The following is a 19741-nucleotide window of genomic DNA, read 5'->3' on the forward strand; positions in this document are numbered from 1 at the left end:
TTTACTTGGAAAAAAAAGTCCTGTTTTTCTGACTGGAGCTTTGTTTATTTGAATTTTTTTTATTTTATTGAATTTTTTTTCCGTAAAAAAAAAAATCCGTTTACAAAATATATTTCCTGTTTTTCCGGTATAATTTTTTTCAGCCGGTTTTTCGTAATATATTTTTGACAGAAAAAAAAAATTCAGTAAAACAGAAAAAAATATTCAGAAAAACAGGGAAAAAAAAGCTCCCCTAAAAAATTGTCAGAAAAACCGTTGTTTTTTTTTCAAGTGGATGCAATACGCTTCTATAAAAAGCGGCGTATTTGTCATGAATTGTCTCCTTTAGCTAATTCATTCACAAAAGACCCCATTGAGCCACTTTTAATTGCTTGTGCTTTAATACAAACAAATAAGAGCATTGTTATTAAGAAATAGGTGGTACATTTAACAAATTCCAAACATTAGCTCTAATAACTTTTTTAAACCCATGTGTCAAAAAAGTGAATTCCAAAACATTTTGAACACCAAGAAAATTTGCTTCAATAATGCAAAAATTTTTTTTTACAGTACAAAGAAATTAAACTGTACATAAAGTCAGGTGGTGTCTCAGGCAAGGAGCCGCACCGTCTTTCCGGTGACCGTCAGGTAATCCTCGTCGGCGAGGGCTCGCAGAGCCTCGTCGAATAACTCCTTGGTCACGGCCTGGGAAGAAGTCAAACAAGATGGGTAATTTCCTGGAGATTAAGATTTATTAATAAATAAATAAGAAAGACAAAAAAATATTTACAGTTTCCGACTGCCCTCGAAGGTCATCAAGCAGCTGCTGGTACTTGATGGCGTGCATCTTCCCCTTTGCCTGGATCAGCTTCTTGAGGGCCTGGGCCACCTCCTCTTTGCGTTTACGGGCTGTGGCGCTCATACCTGACATCAGAAAAATCACTATTAGGGACACAACAAACTACACACAGCATGCTCATTCCCTTGCGCGGAAACTCAGTCGGAGCTGGTAACCGACTTTTTATTCACAAAAGAAAGAATTCGGTGAGGTTTCTACATCCTGCTTTTTATTCTCATTGAACAAAAAGACTGGCATCATGTGACCTATTTTATTTTGATAGCTTTCTCCCTACTGCTTTTGTTCCCATTTTATTTGGATATTATGAGGCAGTTTCTTTTTGTACAGTTTTATTTTGGTTGGTTTCTACTTCCTGTTTTTGTCAGTCACAGCCAGTATTGACCAACTTTGTCAACAAATGAGTTTGGATAGCTTCAGATATTGACCACAATGTTGTCAATAAAGGATTTTGACATAGTCCGTCTGTTTGTGCCATTTTAGTAAAGAGCAGTGTGTGAAGATTAGCAGCATCAGCAATGTTAGCTTCGTGCGCTAGCTGCCGACTGGTTAGCTTCCATTTGCTTTTCTATTGAGCAAAATTCGTTATACTGTATGCTATTGTTTCGACGGACCTTTCACATTTGGGTTTGATATATTTATTAATTTTGGACCTTTCACATTTGGAGTTAATGTTAAAAAATGAGACACCAGCATTGTTCACTACCCCTCAATCACCATTCAAGCTATTACGCATATGGCATTAATAATTAAAATGTGATGTCATCATCACCTACCAGTAGTGAGGATGGAGATGTCCACGAATCCCGTCCGGGGATCGGTGGCCGACTGCTTGAGGGCCTCCCTGTGCAGCCTCTTGGCCTCCTCCACGTCGATGGTCTCCACCTTCTCGGAGAAACGCACCTTGGCGTGGGCCTCGGCCAAGCGGATCAGGGATTCCAGCTGTCGGGGGTAGGCCGACACCATTCCCCTGCCGCTGCCGATCTTTCTCATGTCCACGTAGGCCTGAGGAAGACCATACCAGCATTTATTCTACCGTTTATATATTGATTGATCCATGGTCGGTTCGAATCAGGCAAAGTGTGCTTTGACGCGAAAGCGATGTGATCAGTCCACATTCACTGTAATAGCAGCAGAGGAAGTTGAAACCCCTTGTGGATCACGAAAGTCGCTTAACATAACGTACGCTTTTGCTAAGGCTAACTTCAAAATTAAGTTTACCAAATAATACACTGACAGGAATGCAAATAGCCTTAGTAGACTTTTATTTTGAAGTTGGCGTGATGGCTAGCTTGACTTCCCTTTTAGACATTTAGGATTTCTTTGTCGTAGTTTTGATTGACATAAAAGTTGCGACCAACGCAACATCAACACAACACTATCCCAAACTCATATTCAATCGCTAATTTAGGACGCTAATAATTAAGCAGTCATTGTATGACACGTCAGATGTCTCCGACGTAAGTGGCTACTGGCTAGCAGCTAGCTGTTAGCATTACCAAGGAGTGCCTGGCTGGTAGCTACAAAAAGAGTTTGAAAGCTGGTACCACCTGGCTTACTTTCTGATTCTAATTTTTAATTCCGATCCATGTTTAAAGAAAGGGAATGTGCCTTAAATTGCACTTTGAGGTATTTTCATTATTTTAAAATAAATAAATTGAACTTTGTCTTTATTTATTTTATAATCACTTTAGACCATAAAAAAAAAAACATTCAACTCAAAATGTCAAATTTAGCCGTTTAGATTTTAGGAATACAACTTTACGCCATTAATACCTTGTTATTTTACACATGGATCATGTATAAAATAAGAATGTTGCTGCCTCATATTGCAGTTCAAGTTGTGCTTCTAAATCCTAAACGGCTATATCAGACATTTTGAATTGATTTTTTATTTTTTATTTAACTCATTCACTACCAGTCATTTTCACTGACGCAACCCCCTTTGCTCCCGGCTGTTTTACTGGATTTTGACTGATTTTGCAAGGCCCATAGAATATTGTGTTCCATTGCTACAAAAACATGGAACCGACCGAAAGAAAAGATTAGTCTTTTTTTCTATCTGTTACCGTTTTGCAGCAATTAGCATTAGAATATAGCTAAGTTTCACCATTATTCACACAGTGGGGGAAAAAAAAATATTTTTTTGCAACATGGCCCTGGTTGATCTCTTATACCCATCTGCCACCTGCTGGCAGTTTTTGTAATAACTACCATTATTGCTTAAGCATTCAAAGCCTTCTGTATGCTTTAGCATAAAAACAAACAAACATAAAAAACTTATAAATATGTCTTTGGGAGCCTGGTAATATTTGAAATAGATACGTTGGGGGGCAAATGAGTTAATTGGAAAAAGCATTTTACAAAATAAAGTACTTTTTCTCTCTTTTTTTCCATTCATATTTTACCATGTACCTCAATAAGCGCCTGGCTGGCTTCCTCGTTGAGTCGCGGGGCGATGTACGTGCGCGCGTACGCTATGTAATCCTTCAGCACGGCCATGTCGAGGTACTCCTCCTCAATCTGCTCCTCGCTCTGGTAGTACAGCGACACCAAGTGGTGGGCCAGCCGACGGTCGTACGCCTCGTCCTGGGGGTCCAGCATCAGGAAAATCAGGTCGAATCTGAAAAAACACGGATTGGATATTTTGTGACATTGGAGCCCATCCATTTGCGCCGTTTGGACAAAATGGCATCCGATTGATGGTTCAAGCGGTACCAACCTGGATAGCAGTGTGTGAGGCAGCTTAATGTTCTCAATGGTGGTCTTCTTGGGGTTCCACTGCGACTCCACAGGATTGGCGGCGGCCAACACGGCGGTGCGGGCATTCAGCTGGCAAATGATTCCCGCCTGCGCTCAAAAGAAGCGAAAGGTGTGAACCCGGAGAGCAGGTTTTCACCCCCGCGTGACTCGTCGGCGCACCTTGGCGATGGAAAGCGTCTGCTGCTCCATGACCTCGTGGAGCACGGAGCGCGTGCTGTCGCTCATCTTGTCAAACTCGTCGATGCAGCAGATGCCGTTGTCGCTCAGCACCAGCGCGCCGGTCTGCAGCACCAGCTGCCGCGTCTCGGGGTCCTTCATCACGTAAGCGGTGAGGCCCACGGCGCTGGAGCCCTTCCCGGACGTGTACTGGCCACGGGGCACCAGGTTGAACACGTACTGCAGCAGCTGAGACTTGCTGGTGCCCGGGTCGCCGCAAAGGAGGATGTTAACCTCGGCGCGGAAGTTGCCGCGGCCCGTCTGGCTGAAGTCCTTGCGAGTGCCGCCGAAGAGCTGCAGGAGAATGCCCTGCAAGGAGGACGAGAATGTGGTCACTTTAAGACAATCCAATCGTTACAGGGGAAGTCAACCCAAACATTTTCTTCACTGGTAAAAAGTTGACCAATCGGATACTACACCGGAAGCATGTTTGGGGCTGTTCATGTTTTATACACTGACTTTTTTTCTCTCCAGATAGAAGCAGAAAAAAGAAAGAGAAAAAGCATTACATTCACAATGGAATAATGACGCATAGTCTAAGTGACTTTTAAGACACTATTTAATGTCTAATGAAGATATGATGATGTATGTGTGGAACTAAATGGTAGTTAGTATTTGTTTACCTGTTAGCGTTAACTCATTCACTACCAGTCATTTTAACTGAAGCAATCCCCTTCGCTCCCGGCTGTTTTACTGAATTTTGACAAGGTTTTGCAAGGCCCTCAGAATATTGTGTTTTATTGCAATTAAAACATGGAACCTACCAAAAGAAAAGATGAGAATCTCTTCTTTCATCAGGAAAAAAAAGCATATTTCTATCCGTTTCCGTTTTGCAGCAATTTATACGTTTTTGGGAGCAAATGAGTTAATCGCTAGCATGATAATGCTAATCGCGATTTAGCATAGGCTAATTTTGTTGGGTGTTGTATCCACTCAATTCAACTTAGGTCAAACCTAAATATATATATATATATATATTTTTTTTTTGTTTTTCCTCAGTGGATTAACGATGGATAGATACATAGATAGCAAAAAATATTATCTGGCTAGCTAACGATAAAGATTATGATTGCTTGCTGGCAAACGATATTAGCTTGCTAGTTGACGATGGATGGATGGAGATAGATAGATAGATAGATAGATAATTCGGCCAAGGAAAATTTTCGGCCGAAATAAAATTAAAGCCGAAAGAATATGGCCAAAAGAGGATGTTGTGGTGACGCCAGCAAAAAAACAAAACAAAAAAAAAAGGCTGCAAGCAAGTGTCTGTTTGAATTAAACACAGGAGTGAGTGTCCGCCTTGCCGCTCGCTGGCGTTTGTGAGTCCCGGCAGCTTCATTGTGCACACCGGAGAAGGAGAGGGTCGCTTGGTAAAAATAAAAAAATAAAAAAATAAAAAAAGAGAGTGCTGCCGAGTACTGCACTACAGGTTAGCCACTCTTTCTCCTGCAGCACTTTCCTTTTTGTCTTTGATGAAAGCCCCTCGAGCGCTTCCACTTTTTCACTTGCATTCTGGTAGCCGTGCTAAATACGTTAGCTAACGTTAGCACTCTTGCTTTAAACAAGTAAAACACTTACCACTATCTCCGGGTGACTACAGATCTGTACAGGACGCCGCGTGTGACTTTGCAGTCCGTTCCCAAAGCCGATTGGCTGGTGCGAGGAAATGTATTTATTTTTAAATGGTAAATATGTGAATGTGCCGATTTTGAGTGCGCCGATGCAAACCACTGTACAGTGACTATAAAGTGCAATTGCACTGCCAGAAAATTCTCAGTTGCTCACGCCGCGTTTGGTTTTTAATGTACCATTTGCCAACATTTGGATACATATATCCATGTGCACAGACATTTTGGTGATAATCGATCACGTTTTCTTCCTACATTAGATGTCATAATGCGTTTTACGAGGCAAGTAGGAGGGGCCAACCTGATATACGGTACTATAAAATAAAAGTGTACACACCTTTTTGATGTCCTCATGCTCGTAGATGCTGGGCGCCAAGGCGGCGGCAAGGCGCTCGTAGACGTCAGGCTTGGCCGCCAACTCCTTGAGGACGTGCACGCGGTCCTCGGTGAAGAGCTTCTGCTCGGCCTCGTCGTCCAGGCCGTGCAGGCGCTTCTCGTCCGTCTTGCGGAAGTGGATGGCGTCGATGTGGGTCTTGTACACCGCCTTCACGTTGCTCTGCAGCGGGTTGGCGCGCATGGGCACTGCCCGGTAGATTCCTGCCAACGCACGGTGCCGTTAGCGGATGCTTCCGTAAAAAGTATTTTTTATCCAAGATTGCATGTGTAGCGCGGGCATGTTGGCTATTTTGTCTTCAAGAATGATTTAATATTTGAATATTTATGAGCGTAAAACGAAATTTTATGAATTTAAACATCCTGTTTCTCTTATAGGAAATTATGTCAAGCAAATTAATCAATTCCAGATGATACAAGTTTTAACTCATTCATTGCCATTGACGGCTATAGACGTCAAAAATTCATTTGAATTATTTCTATTAGTTTAACATTTTTTCCTACTTTTGTTAACAAGAGTATGAAAACCTGACCTAGAATTTTTTTCTTGTACATTTAGAAGTTATGAAATGTGTGATTTATCGCAAATTAACTAGTGAAGTCATGCGATTAATTACAATAAAAAAAATGTAATCGCCTCTTGCCCCTAATTTCTAATAATTTTTTTTTTTTAATGAATTTATGGCAGTGAATGAGTTAATATTTGAATATTTATGAGCTTAAAACAAATTTTTTATGAATTTAAACATCCTATTTCTCTTATAAGAAATTATATCAAGCAAATTCATCCATTCCAGATGATACAAGTTTTAACTCATTCATTGCCATTGACGGCTATAGACGTCAAAAATTCATTTGAACTATTTCTATTAGTTAAACATTTTTTCCTACTTTTGTTAACAAGAGTATGAAAACCTAACCTATATATTTTTTTATTGTACATTTAGAACAGATATGAAATTTGTGATTAATCGTGAGTTAACTAGTGAAGTCATGCGATTAATTACAATTAAAAAATGTAATCGCCTCTTGCCCCTAATTTCTAATAAGCTTTTTTTTAATGAATTTATGGCAGTGAATGAGTTAATATTTGAATATTTATGAGCTTAAAACAAAATTTTATGAATTGAAACATTCTATTTCTCTTATAGGAAATTATTTAAGGAAATTAATCAATTCCAGATGATACAAGTTTGAACTCTTTCATTGCCATTGACGGCTATAGACATAAAAAATTAATTTGAACTATTTCTATTAGTTTAACATTTTTTCCTACTTTTGTTAACAAGAGTATGAAAACCTAGATTTTTTTAAATTAATTGTAAATGAAAAATAATGAAGTTATCAAATTAATTCTGTATAAAATAATTCATCTTTTACGGCTGAAATTGGCTCAATAAGTTATGTATGTGTGTATTAATTTTATTTTCGAATAAAAAGAAGTATAAGTAGAGTATCCCTTTAATTTGTGTATTTTATTCACTGTCATTTTGAAATAATGCCTTGTTTTTTAATATAGAAATGGAAATGAAAGCTGATTCAATAAATAATCAACAAAATAATTGGCAGATTAGTAAAATAAATGTTAAGTCACAGCCCTAATTTTCAACCATATCATAATCTGAATTCTGATTGGCATCTATACAAGCACCGGATTTTTTAAACTCATTCAATCGCAGTCATTTTCACTGAGGCAACCCCCTTCGCTCCCGGCTGTTCTACTGGATTTTGCAAGGTCCACCGAATATTGTATTCTATTGCAATAAAAACATGGAACCTACCAAAAGAAAGATTAGAGTCTCTTCCTTCATCAGGGAAAAAAAAGTACTTTTCTATCTGCTTCCGTTTTTCAGCGATTTTTTTGCAACATGGCCCTGCTTGACACTCTGCTGCCACCTGTTGGCCGTTTTTGTATTAACTACCATTGCTTCAAGCGTTCTCTTTAGTTCACAGGCTGCAACGCCTTCAGTAAGCTCTAGCATTAAAAAAAAACACCCATAAAAAAACTTATAAATACGTCTTTGGGACAATGGTAGTATTTAAAATAGAACGTATTCGTTTCCTGACGGCCTCATGACTCTGGCTGGAAGTGTTTGGTTTAGGACCTAAACTAATAATCCCATACCGTTCACCTAAACTTTAGGTGAACGGTATGGGATTATTTTTTTTTTAATAGGTTTTAGGTGAGCTAATGAGTACACACTCACTCATACGCACGTACATGCACATAATCACCCACATACAAAAAAATAAAAAATAAAATAAAATACTTTAAAAAAAGAAAAGAAAAAAGGAGAGCAATGATGATGACATGTCAAATCAGTAAAATTACCGAATGAACAATAAGCTCTCCATAAAAAATAAATAAATAATAATAATAATAATAATAATAAAATAGAACATATTTATTAGGTGTGGGAATTTTTGAATGTCTCACGATTTGATTCAATTCCGATTTTTGGGTCTGCAATTTTCGATTCAAAATGATTTGATTGACAATGATTTTTGCTTCAATCTATAGATGTGCAATGAATCGTAATGATCTACTCCAGTCTGACTCGCTAATGCCAATTAGCGCGCTACTTGCGGCACTTTTATCGCTCAAAAGATCGGCTCCACGCTGCACAAAAACAACTTTTATTGGAATAACTTGATCGGGACTTTTTCCTTCTACTCTCTAATGTGGCTAAAACTTAACAGTGTATCAGACCGCGTGGAACCACACTGCCCCAATTGGGTACAACATGAACAGCGCTCCCAACAAAGGCACACACAAACAAAGGCAAGAGAGTATAAAATAATTTAAATAAAATCGATTTTGGGACATTTAAAATCGATTCTGAATCGTACTTTAATGAGAATCGCGATTTTTATGAGAATCGATTTTTGGGCACACCCCTAGTATTTATACATTTTAAGGAGCAAATGACTTAATCACAGTAGAGACCTTATTCCAATCTGAAAAATTCCAACTCATCCCCCCCCACATTTATTGTACTACGAGGGATATTTCAATTGCAGACTGTGGACTTCCATCAAAGTAAATCGTATCGTATCTCACCGGTGATGTTGACTCTGTCTCCAGGCTGCACTTTGTCCACCAGGTCGTTGTGCGCATACACGATGGTGGTGTGTGGCGTCTGGCCCGCCGGCATGTCTTCGGGCGACTCCTGAATTTTGATCTGTTTTGAAACGAAAGCGACAGATGTCGTGACCCCGCCCACGCGGCATCAACAAATCTGCTCGGGCCGCTCGACAACCCACCATCTGCTTGTCGGAGAAGACGGAGCGGTTGTGAATGAGCGCCAGGCTGTGGGTGGTGTTGCAGTGCCGGCACACGGCCGGCTCGGCGATGCGCCCGCGGTCCACCTCCACGCGCGTGCTGAAGGCGCACACCTGGCACTGGAAGAAGCCCTCCTGCATCTCGGGGATGAGCTGCGAGGTGCGGATCACCATGCCGCTGATGGTGATCAGCTGGTCGATGTCTGCGGCGCCGCGAAAGAAGGCGCCGTTAACCGCGCACATCCCGCGCCAAATGTGCGGCGTGTTATACGTACGTGATGTCAAGGCGGATGCAAAGCGCGGGTCCCACTCACCTTCTGGGTTCAGGCTCCTCATGTTGTGGGTCTTCACGGCACTGTAGGGGCGCACCTGGATCTGGTATTCTAGGTTGGAGTCCGGGAAGCGCTCGAAAAAGAGCTCGTTGACCGCCATGTCGAAGGTGGGAATGACTTCCTGTCAAAACAACACGCAGACAATCGTTGGACTTTTTGGACTGAAAGTCACACCTTTTTTTTTATTATCTTTTTGATCCATCGACCACTCAGGTGTACTGTATATAAATTTAGGGCTGTCATTATCAAATACTTTTAGAATCAATTAATCTATCGATTATCAATTCATTTCTATTAAATTTTTTAGTTTAAAATTGCTTACCTTAACTCATTCGTTGCCATTGACAGCTTTAGACGTAAAAAATTCATTTGAACTATTTCTATTAGTTTAACTTTTTTTTCCCACTTTTGTTATCAAGAGTATGAAAACCTAGAATTTTTTTTGTACATTTACAACGGATATAAAAATTTGTGATTAATCGTGAGTTAACTAATGAAGTCATGCGATTAATAACAATTAAAAATGTCGCCTGACGCCTCTAATTTTTAATAATCTTTTCTTTAAAAAAATTAATAAAAATCACGTCAGGCGATTACATTTTTTTATTGTAATTGCATAACTTCAATAGTTAACGCACTCTCTTCTAATCCCCATTTGATTTCATTAAAATTTAAAAAAAGCAATGAGGGGGGGGAATCCTGCACACCTCATGTACAGTATGTTACCCCAAAATGATCAATTAATACTCAAATGATTTTTCCTGAGTCAAAATAACCAATAAACTGCCTATGGCAAGTTTGCACACTGGAAATGTGTGACCCTCTTTGTATCAATTACTCCTAAATCCCCATGTTAACTATTATTATTATACATCTTATATTATTATTTACAAAGTTCTTCGGATAAACATGGGACATTTACAGACTTAATTGAAAAATTTCTGCCTGCACATGAATCCATTTAACTCCCGATTATTATTATTTTTTTTTTTTTTTAAATAGTCTCGTCTATTTTTCTAATGTTTATTAAATGTTCTAGGTTAACTCATTCACTGCCATTGACGGCTATAGACGTCAAAAATTCATTTGAACTATTTCTACTAGTTTCACTTTTTCCCCCACTTTTGTCAACAAGAGTATGAAAACCTAGAATTTTTTGTATTGTACATTTAGAAAAGATATAAAATTTGTGATTAACCGTGAGTTAACTACTGAAGTCAAGCAATTAATTACAATTAAAAAATGTAATCGCCTGACGCGATTTAAAATAGAAAAAAAAAAGATTATTAAAAATAAGAGGAGTCAGGCGATTTAATTTTTCAATCATAATAAATCGCATGATTTCATTAGTTAACTCACGATTAATCACACATTTAATATTTGTTCTAAATGTACAATTTTTTTCCCTAGGTTTTCATACTCTTGTTAACTCTTTGACTGCCAGACGTTTTCAGAAAAGGGATGTCGCCAGTGCCAGCTGATTTAAGCATTTTGACTGATCTTTCAAGGTCCACAGAAAATGTTGTGTTTGGACTATGGAAACACACATACTACTAAATGAAAGATTGGACTCTCATCTTTCATCAGAAAAAAAAGTTTGTTTCTACCTTATTCCGTTCTTCAGTAATCAACAATAGAAAATGGTTAGTTTCATCAATGATGATCATCGTCGTCATCAATGTGCTCTTTATAGCGTTGGTCGATGCTTTTCGTCTTTGAAAAAAACGGCTCGACCGTGAGCTGCTTAAACCGGTCGCCATTATGGCTTCTGCAGCCAATGTCCCCTCAACACTCTAGCCCCGCCTCACGTCTTCTGCTGACGCCTACCCAATCTTGTCAAAAGAGAGTCATCGCTGCCCTCTAGGGGCCAAAAATAGTCATTAGGCACAACAGACTTGCTGGAAACTTTCACCACAGATGCGGAAGGGTTCCCTCTACCCGTTTCAAAAAAAAATAAAAATTGGATGATGTCATTTAACGTCATTGGCAGCCCTCCGTAGGTTTTTACTTGACGTCTTTTAACGTCAGTGGCAGTGAAAGAGTTAACAAAAGTGGGGAAAAAAATGTTAAATTAATAGAAATTGTCATTGACGTCTATAGCCGTCAATGGCAGTGAATGCGTTAACAGACTTGACACCCCATGAAAACAAAACGGACAACGGACAACAAAACGGAGGACCCAAACCTGCGGGTAGCAGATGAGCTGCCTGTAAAGTTCTGCGTCGAAGCTTCGCACGTGGCCGCAGTTGACGTTGAGCACGGGATCGCCAACAACGCTGATCTGAGGTCAGAGCAGACCAAAATATTTACAAGTGACATCTTCTCAAACTAGAACAATAAAAAGAGCAGCAGTCGTCGTCACCTCCTCCAGTTTCTGCATGTAGATGGGCTCGTTGAGGTCCAGGCCGGCGTTCTCGTCCTCGTTGCAGTTGGGGTCCGCGAATCTCTGCAGGAACCTCTGCGGGCAAAGCAGGCGATGAGGACGTTTAGCGGGCAAGCCGTTTGCGTTCAGTCCCCGTTTTGTCACCGCATACCTGAAACTTCTCCTTACAGGTGGCCACGTTGACGTCGGTCCCCCAGATGACCAACCTCTGACCCGCGTTGGACTCGCTGGCCACCGCGGCCTCACCGCTCGGCTGGGAGCAACAAGAAACAAAATCAAACGCAGTCTTAGGAGGACATGCAGTCGGACGGCCAATCGGGTTGCGCTCACCGGCTCAGAATGAAGATCAACTTGAGGGGCCTTTCTCGCTGATCCCAGATCGGGACGCTGGCGGGCGGGAGTGCCCCGGATGCTACTGCGGGGCGTCCCGTACATGAGAGGGGAGCTCATGTCCACGTCGTTTGGGAGGACTGATTGGAAAAAGAACGTTCGGGAAGTTCGAGCAATACAATAAAAAGGGTACGCGTGTTGTGATAGTCACCTGAAGCTCGAGGACTGGAAAGGAGAGAAACGTCCTGCGGCGCCACCGGGCTGAGCAGGTCGGTGGCGGGCGAAGTGGGCATGGGCATCAGTTCCCCCGCGGATGAGTCGTGGGCTCGGCGCCGCTGAGACGCCGGCGACGAGGCCAGGCCATCGCTGCTGGCTGCGGGTGACAACGCAAGACAATTAATTACTCCGCCTACAAAAAATATCACGTTACAAATAAGTACAACATACGTGTGGACGGGTTGGTGCTCCTCCCCCTTTTGCGACCGGGAGTTGATGCTGGAGAAGACATTGTGGAGAGTGGATCTGGACATGCACAAAAAAAATGAATTCATAAAAGATGTGAAAATAAAAATGTTACAAAGTGACATCAATTTAAAGAAGTTAGAGTGAAGAAACCTAACCTAGTATAGCGAGCCCCCGATATTTGAGGGCTGATATGCTAATATCTGATAGCCATTGAAATGTATTGGAAAAAATTAATAAAAAACAAATCCCCAAAACATTCTCATAAGCGTCAATAAACATACAATATGCATTTTCCATGAAAAACAGGGGTTGCCCCGTCCCAAAAATAACACCCCCAAAACAAAATAGGAAAAAGAAAACAAAAACTGCAAAGAGGTGAACCCGCGGGCGTCGAACCTTGAGTGTAGATCATAAATAAAAAGCAAATAACTAAAATAATATTTTATTAAATACAAATAAAATAACCTAACCAATCATAAAATTAACTCATTCACTGCCATTGACGACTATAGACGTCAAAAATTCATGTGAACTATTTCTATTAGTTTAACATTTTTTTCATTTCATTTTTTTATGAAAACCTAGAATTTTTTTATTGTACATTTATAACAGATATAAAATTATCATGCGATTAATTACGATTAAACGCCCCTTATTTGTATTTATTTTTTCAATTAGGCCCGTCATGCGATTACAATTTTTAATTGTAATTATCACATGACTTCACTAAGTAACTAACAATTAATCACAAATTTTAAATCTGTTCTAAATTTACAATATTTTTTTCCAAGGTTTTCATACTTTTGTTAGCAAAAGTGGGGAAAAAAATATTAAACATGGGACATTTACAGACTTAATTGAAAAAATTCTGCCTGCACATAAATCCATTTAACTCCCGATCATTTTATTTTTATTTTTTTTAAATAGTCTCGTCTTCATTCTTTTTCTAATGTTTATTAAATTCTAGGTTAACTCATTCACTGCCATTGACGGCTATAGACGACAAAAATTCATTTGAACTATTTCTATTAGTTTCACATTTTTTTTGATTAAATGCTTAAATTAAATTAATTTGATTAAATATTTTTTTCCTAGGTTTTCATACTTTTGTTAGCAAAAGTGGGAAAAAATATTAAACTAATAGAAATAGTTTAAATGAATTTTTGACGTCCATAGCCGTCAATGGCAGTGAATGCGTTAAACTACAACCAACAAAATACAAAGTCAATAAAATAAAAATAGATGAATGCTGAATATACAAATTAATTAATTAAACAGAAGCATAAAACCCCCAATAGGTTAATAATTTGTAACTAAAAACTACAAAAATTTTCATAATAAAAAATAATTAACCTAACAAATGAAAACTGCACAACAACAAAACAAATGACCTATTTTAAAAATAACAACACGAAAAAATTGCCAAATGGATAAAAAAATAAAGCATGTTTATCTTAACAAGGATAATATTATTTTTTTTTTTTTTATCGTGGTGGGGGGAAAAAGCAACGATGTGCTTCGATATCATGACACACAAAGAAATATAACTCTTATTTTTTTTTATATATATAAAAACAATGTTTGGGCCACAGTAGAACCTGACGTAATGAACAATGTAAATAGATACACATCAAAATATAACTTAAAAAAACAATCAATAAATTGTCATTATAGTGTCATTTAAACTAGGATTAAAAAGTTAAGACCCCCCCCCCCAAAAAATGCTTTATGATTCATATGTAGGTAAAATAATAGCCACTAATAGACACTTCTGATTGACGTGATGCTTCCATGTTTGATAACCAATCTTCAATGACCCAACCAAATGATCCATTACGAATCACGATGATAGTATTCGATATAATACTCACGATGGAATCTTTCAGTAACATTTCCACCATTACGCATATGGCTGCCTGCTACACAGCAAACAATAACCTGACAACCAGCTTCGGTATTAGTGAGCTAACAATGGCACAGCGAGAGTTCATCGATTTTGACGGGGATGCATTTGACATTAACAGAAAGTTTGACCACACTAAAGTCAAGTAAAAGAGCTTTTTCTTACCCTTTTCTGCCTACGTGTTTGTCGGAGGACTGCAGTGGCGCGAAACTGCATGTGACGTATTTTTCGCGGGGAATTTGGGGCCAATGGTGAGCCACGATCTGTTTCTTGTTTCCGGTTGAATCTTGCACTATTGAGGGTGGGATTAGATTGTGGATGTTGTCCATATCAGTGTTAAACGGGGGTTAAACACCCGGTGATATTGAAAAAAACTGTTTTAGGGAAAATTCATATTTAACTTGGTTGTGTTTGAGTGAAATTTTACTCATAATATGTGCTGTTTTAAGGTTAAAGTAATTAGGGTACCTCGATCTCGTTTGGTTCAGTCCAAGACGGTTCGCTTGTTTGCCATCTCATCGAAATTAGTTTTGTTTTTGTTTAGTTTTTTTAAGAAAAGAAAAAAGTAGTGTACCAACATTTTTATCGCCCATAATTGACAAGTTTATGTCGTACCTTATGGAAATACTTTAACTGTGCCGTTCGTAATTACTAAACCACCTTCTCTATCTATCTGTATTGATAATTGTTGTGACAGTTGTTGTTTTCCGATTATTTTTGCGCAACTGATTAAATAAAAGTAAGGCAAAAAAAAAAACATTTTAAAAAAAAAGATTTGATAGAGCCTCAGTTTGGAAGCGAAAATTGCGTGGGGTGGGGAAAAATAGTACTCATTCAGCTTGGAAGAGTGCACATTGTCCACTGTGTGGCGCAATTTCCATACACACGAAAGTTGTGCTTGTGTCGTTAATACACGAATTGAAACATGACACGACCTCAGCCCCGACATACGACACTTTGAGGATGCGAACGGCGCCCGTACACGATCACGCAGCAAAAGAAGCACGCTCAGTTACCGACGCATTTATCGTTTGTCATAATATGATTGTTTAATATTTATGGCCTACAGGGGAGTTTCATATTAATAGTTACTACAATATGTAGCATAAATTAGTGATAGACCCCTCACCCCTGTCCCCTTGTAACAGAATTGTGCATAATTAATAGCTGTTTTGTTATTTTATTTGTAAACATGCTGTAAACTTGTCATTTACACTGTGGTGAACAACTTGTGTGTGTGTGATTGTAAATAGTGAACAAGTTCAACATTTATGATCGCACTACTGTTTACTGAATGGCGTGAGAGGGGGGGGGGCTCACTTTAACACACCCCACACTACAGAATAATCAGTCAGGGTAATCTTTTAAGGACATCAAATCTTCATTTTTGAAATGGGAAAAAAATGCTCAAATTTGACCCAATTATCTCTACGTGCTTAACTATAAAATACACAAACGTTCATATTTATAAACAATTTCTTGTCACATATTTTGTTCAACAATAGTGTGGCCCTTATAGTTTATCAGCTGCCTCGAAAATATTATCCTGTGGTATAACTTGAAAGTGTGTTAATAGTGAGGGAGAACAGTTTTTCCTCCTCTTCAATCAAAGTTACCTTAACGTTGATTATCAAGAAAAGATTATCCCGAGTTATTATTCTGTGTTGTGGGTGTGTTAGAATGACCCCCCCCCCCCCTCCCAGAAATGCTCGGAAACTGGTCATGACGACAATAATAAATGTTACATCTGTTTAAAATTTTATGATAATTTACACTAGAGTGTCTGGACACAAATTCCTCATACTATATATTTGACATCGGCCAATAAATCTGATTTTGACTTGATAATCTGTGGCACCATGCTGCCTCTCACAGGTCAATCTTGGTACTACATTTAAGTGACGCTTGTCAGGTGGGTTGTGTGTGGCGCTGCATTGATTTGACACACGACATACAGTGGATAATTTGCACATTGGTGTAACTGTCAATTTGCATAATATCTCCTCAATTTTGTATTTTATATTTATGTTGGATTCTCAATCTGATAAGAGCACTAAGCACGAGTCGCCTATGGTGATTAAACTAGCATCAAGCAGTTATTTTGAACTGTGAATGCATGTGTGTCAAGGGGGTCATGTGGGGGGTTGTTTTTGATCCCACCAGCAGCAGCACCCCCCTTGCGGCTTGATGGATATCAACTGTCCGTGGGCCCAGAATTTATCTTGGGTCCGAAACTTTGCAGCAGTATGTAAACAACTCTGAGAGCCATTCATGTAGTCGTAGTAAAAAAAAGAAAAAAGAAAAAAAAGGAACATACACGCCCCCCGTTCCCTTCGAATGGGAAGTTACCGGAGATCACGTGACCCCGCTCCCAACTTGACTGGCCCGCCGGAGGGAGGGTGTGCGTGACGTCACCGCCAAACGATACAAAACAGTGCGCCAAAGTTAGCGACGAGTCAGAAGCGTCAACTTGACAAGGCGTCAAAAAAGCGTCCTGACACACTTAGCGAGCAAGGATCAGGAAGTGAATCCGGCCGGACCAGCAACGCAATCAAGCGCCCCGCGTGGACAAGCCAGCAGAGTTCATGTGTGACATATACAGTCTTGACCCCCACGGCGTGTCTCCACCATGCAACATGAGTTGGGCGATGGAGCCCGCTAACTTCTACGACAGCGTCAAGCTGGGGGGTCCGCCACAGGGCCCGTGCAAACCGTCCGTCCGGACGGAGGAGGGGGCCACCATGGCGGAGCTCACCGCGCCGGCCATGTACGACGACGAGAGCGCCATCGACTTCAGCCAGTACATCGAGTCCATGACGTCCGTGCCTAACCTGGAGCTATGCAACGACGAGCTCTTCCTCGACCTCTTCAACACGGTCAAGCAGGAGAAGGCGGAGCTGTACGCCGTGCAGGGCGCAGTGCTGCCCGGCGGCTGCCCGGTTCCATACGCCGCCGAGCGGAGGTCGGACTCGGCGGTGGTACACAAGGGTCCTTACGGGGCGCCCATCAAGCAGGAGTCCGACTGGAGCGACAGCGACATGTCGTCGTCTCTGCCGTGTCAGATCGAAACCTGCGCCCAGACCTCGTTCAGCCTCCCCACGGGGCAGCCGACGCCGCCCACCACGCCGGAGCCCGTCTCTGCCAAGGGTTCGCCGCGCAAATCCGGCCGGGACAAGTCCAAGAAGGCGGTGGACAGGTACAGCATGGAGTACCGACAGCGGCGGGAGAGGAATAACATCGCCGTGCGGAAAAGCAGGGACAAGGCCAAGATGCGCAACTTGGAGATGCAGCAGAAGTTGATCGAGCTGAGCTCCGAGAACGACAGACTTCACAAAACCATCGAGCAGCTCACGCGGGAGCTCGGCGGCCTCCGAGAGTTCTTCAAGCAGATGCCCAGCGCCTCTTTTGCGGCGAGCGTCAGTGTGGAGGGTCGGTGACCAGGTGACGCCTCCGCGTGTCTCCCCCACCCAGCCCTCCTTTTGCTAACAAACTTTTTTTGAAGACATACCTCAGAGACAATTTGTTCTTTACCATCTGTACCAGATGTATTTTAAGCTTACCATAATGGCACTGGAAAATATGATGATGTTGCTGCCATATTTTTTTGTGGGATTTATTTTTCTCTCTTTGTATTATTAAATTATTTTACCACTGCATTTACATGATGTCATACATACCTGCCATGGTACATGTTTTGTAATTCCACTTTGTATAAGAGCCAGAGCATGATTTTTTTTCTATAGTTTGTATGAAACATTTTGTTTATGGATGCTATAATAAAAAAAAAAACATGTAAATGTGCATACTGGTCTGTGACGTAGTGATATGTCAGCAGTAACGCAACTTTATTATAACATTTTTAAATAAACGCGGGACAAGCGAAAAAGCTTCATGGAGCACGTGGGCGGCTTTGACAGGAGGTATGCCATTGGTCCGCGCCGGGCCTGTCAACCGCCACTCCACACCAACACCACCTCGGCTTCCTGCTGCAGAGTGCTCGCTCGCCTCACGCAGTCCCCAAGAGGCCTTCAAAAGGGGGGAAGTAAACCAAACCAAACCAAAAAAAAAAAAAAAAGAACCTCAGAGGCAGATTTCTTCCAGGCTGATCCATAGTGAAGGTCTCCTGGAGACCACGCGGACGTAAAGAGTGAGGGGCCCCACTTCTTTCCCCAACACACTGGACACCTCATACTCTGAACACTGAAACCACAAACATGCAAAACAAATGTTTAGCATTACATGCTAGCAGTTGTAATTGTTTAAGTTCATTGACGTCTTTTGACTGGGAAACTAAAGACCCCACCATAGATATGCCTCGCCCCCCCCCCCCCCCGCCGTATTTGGTAAATAAATAACTCTGTTCAAATATGTGCAGAACATTTATCTATGGTATCCATTTAAAATATTTTCTCAAACAGTAGCCATTCCTGTAATAAATACTATGCACCAATTAATAGGTGCAAACAAATAAATGCTACTCAGTTTGGCAGTATTTGCAGATTGGGAAACTATCCTCCATTATTCGCGCTAAAACTCACCTATTTGCAATTTTGTGTAATGCAAAAAAAAAAAAAAAAAAAAGTCCAAAGAAAATAGATTTTTTGTTTTTGTGGCAAAAATATTCACTAGAGTATACATGCTATAGTAACTGTTCAGCTAATATAGTAAACTATAAATTGTCAGCTGTGACTCCCACCAACACAATAAAAAAAAAAATATATATATATTCGCTTAACCAATAGTCTGTCACGACACGCTCATCCAACCGAAACCGTGTTCGATTTGTGAGTCAATGGCAGAGAGTCACTAAAATGGCGTCCCAATTCTGCTTCGGTTCCACAACAAATTTGCCAAACTAGGACTAAACAGAGCATCAAAACTAGTGGAATCCGTAACAGCATCTCACCATAACATCGTTAAAATCTATCAACGATTGCTGGTTCAGATTGTCATCATGCGACTCCAGCGGTTTTCGGGTCAGTAAACATCAAAATGCTAAACAGCAAAATGCTACGTTGGGCTAGCGGACTTTCCCACCAGCCCAACGAGCGCCGGCACCATCGGTGGAAAGTAACTCTTGTTCGTCGTCATCATCATCATCATCATCATAATCATAACTGACGTGTAAAAACAGGTATTGTACATTGTGTATCATCATTAAAATTTATTGACGTGTACGTACAGGTGCTGTACATTGGGTATCGATGCGGT

At 40.5% G+C, this 19741-nt stretch overlaps 3 protein-coding genes across 6 annotated transcripts in view; 1 reads left to right on the forward strand and 2 right to left on the reverse strand.

The window, feature by feature from the left end:
- Nucleotides 1-358: 358 nt before the first annotated feature.
- Nucleotides 359-18724, reverse strand: mcm4 (minichromosome maintenance complex component 4). Of its 3 annotated transcripts, none has more exons than XM_077558825.1 (17): nucleotides 18610-18724; nucleotides 12610-12684; nucleotides 12374-12535; nucleotides 12163-12302; nucleotides 11984-12085; nucleotides 11812-11907; nucleotides 11635-11730; nucleotides 9432-9570; nucleotides 9100-9320; nucleotides 8897-9017; nucleotides 5780-6039; nucleotides 3758-4123; nucleotides 3558-3685; nucleotides 3251-3458; nucleotides 1612-1840; nucleotides 770-903; nucleotides 359-684 (listed from the first exon to the last, which is right to left on the reverse strand). In XM_077558825.1, exons 2-17 carry the CDS (start codon nucleotides 12668-12670, stop codon nucleotides 589-591), a joined length of 2559 nt encoding a protein of 852 aa, XP_077414951.1. In that variant the 5' UTR covers nucleotides 12671-12684; nucleotides 18610-18724; the 3' UTR covers nucleotides 359-588. The 3 variants fall into 3 exon arrangements, with proteins under 3 accessions (XP_077414951.1, XP_077414950.1, XP_077414948.1); XM_077558824.1 differs by lacking the exon at nucleotides 18610-18724 and adding an exon at nucleotides 14696-14808; XM_077558822.1 differs by lacking the exon at nucleotides 18610-18724 and adding an exon at nucleotides 14499-14649.
- Nucleotides 16973-18331, forward strand: cebpd (CCAAT enhancer binding protein delta). Its single transcript, XM_077558828.1, has one exon. It carries the CDS (start codon nucleotides 17116-17118, stop codon nucleotides 17965-17967), a length of 852 nt encoding a protein of 283 aa, XP_077414954.1. The 5' UTR covers nucleotides 16973-17115; the 3' UTR covers nucleotides 17968-18331.
- spidr (scaffold protein involved in DNA repair) overlaps nucleotides 18357-19741 on the reverse strand; it is a 57448-nt gene continuing 56063 nt past the window's right edge. For both annotated transcript variants that reach the window (XM_077558821.1, XM_077558820.1), the window contains exon 20: nucleotides 18357-18730. In XM_077558821.1, the coding sequence (XP_077414947.1) occupies nucleotides 18611-18730 (120 nt within the window). In that variant the 3' untranslated portion in view covers nucleotides 18357-18610. The remainder of the gene's footprint in view (nucleotides 18731-19741) is intronic.

Source organism: Vanacampus margaritifer, chromosome 2 (assembly GCF_051991255.1).
Source record: "Vanacampus margaritifer isolate UIUO_Vmar chromosome 2, RoL_Vmar_1.0, whole genome shotgun sequence".
Lineage (NCBI taxonomy): Eukaryota > Metazoa > Chordata > Actinopteri > Syngnathiformes > Syngnathidae > Vanacampus > Vanacampus margaritifer.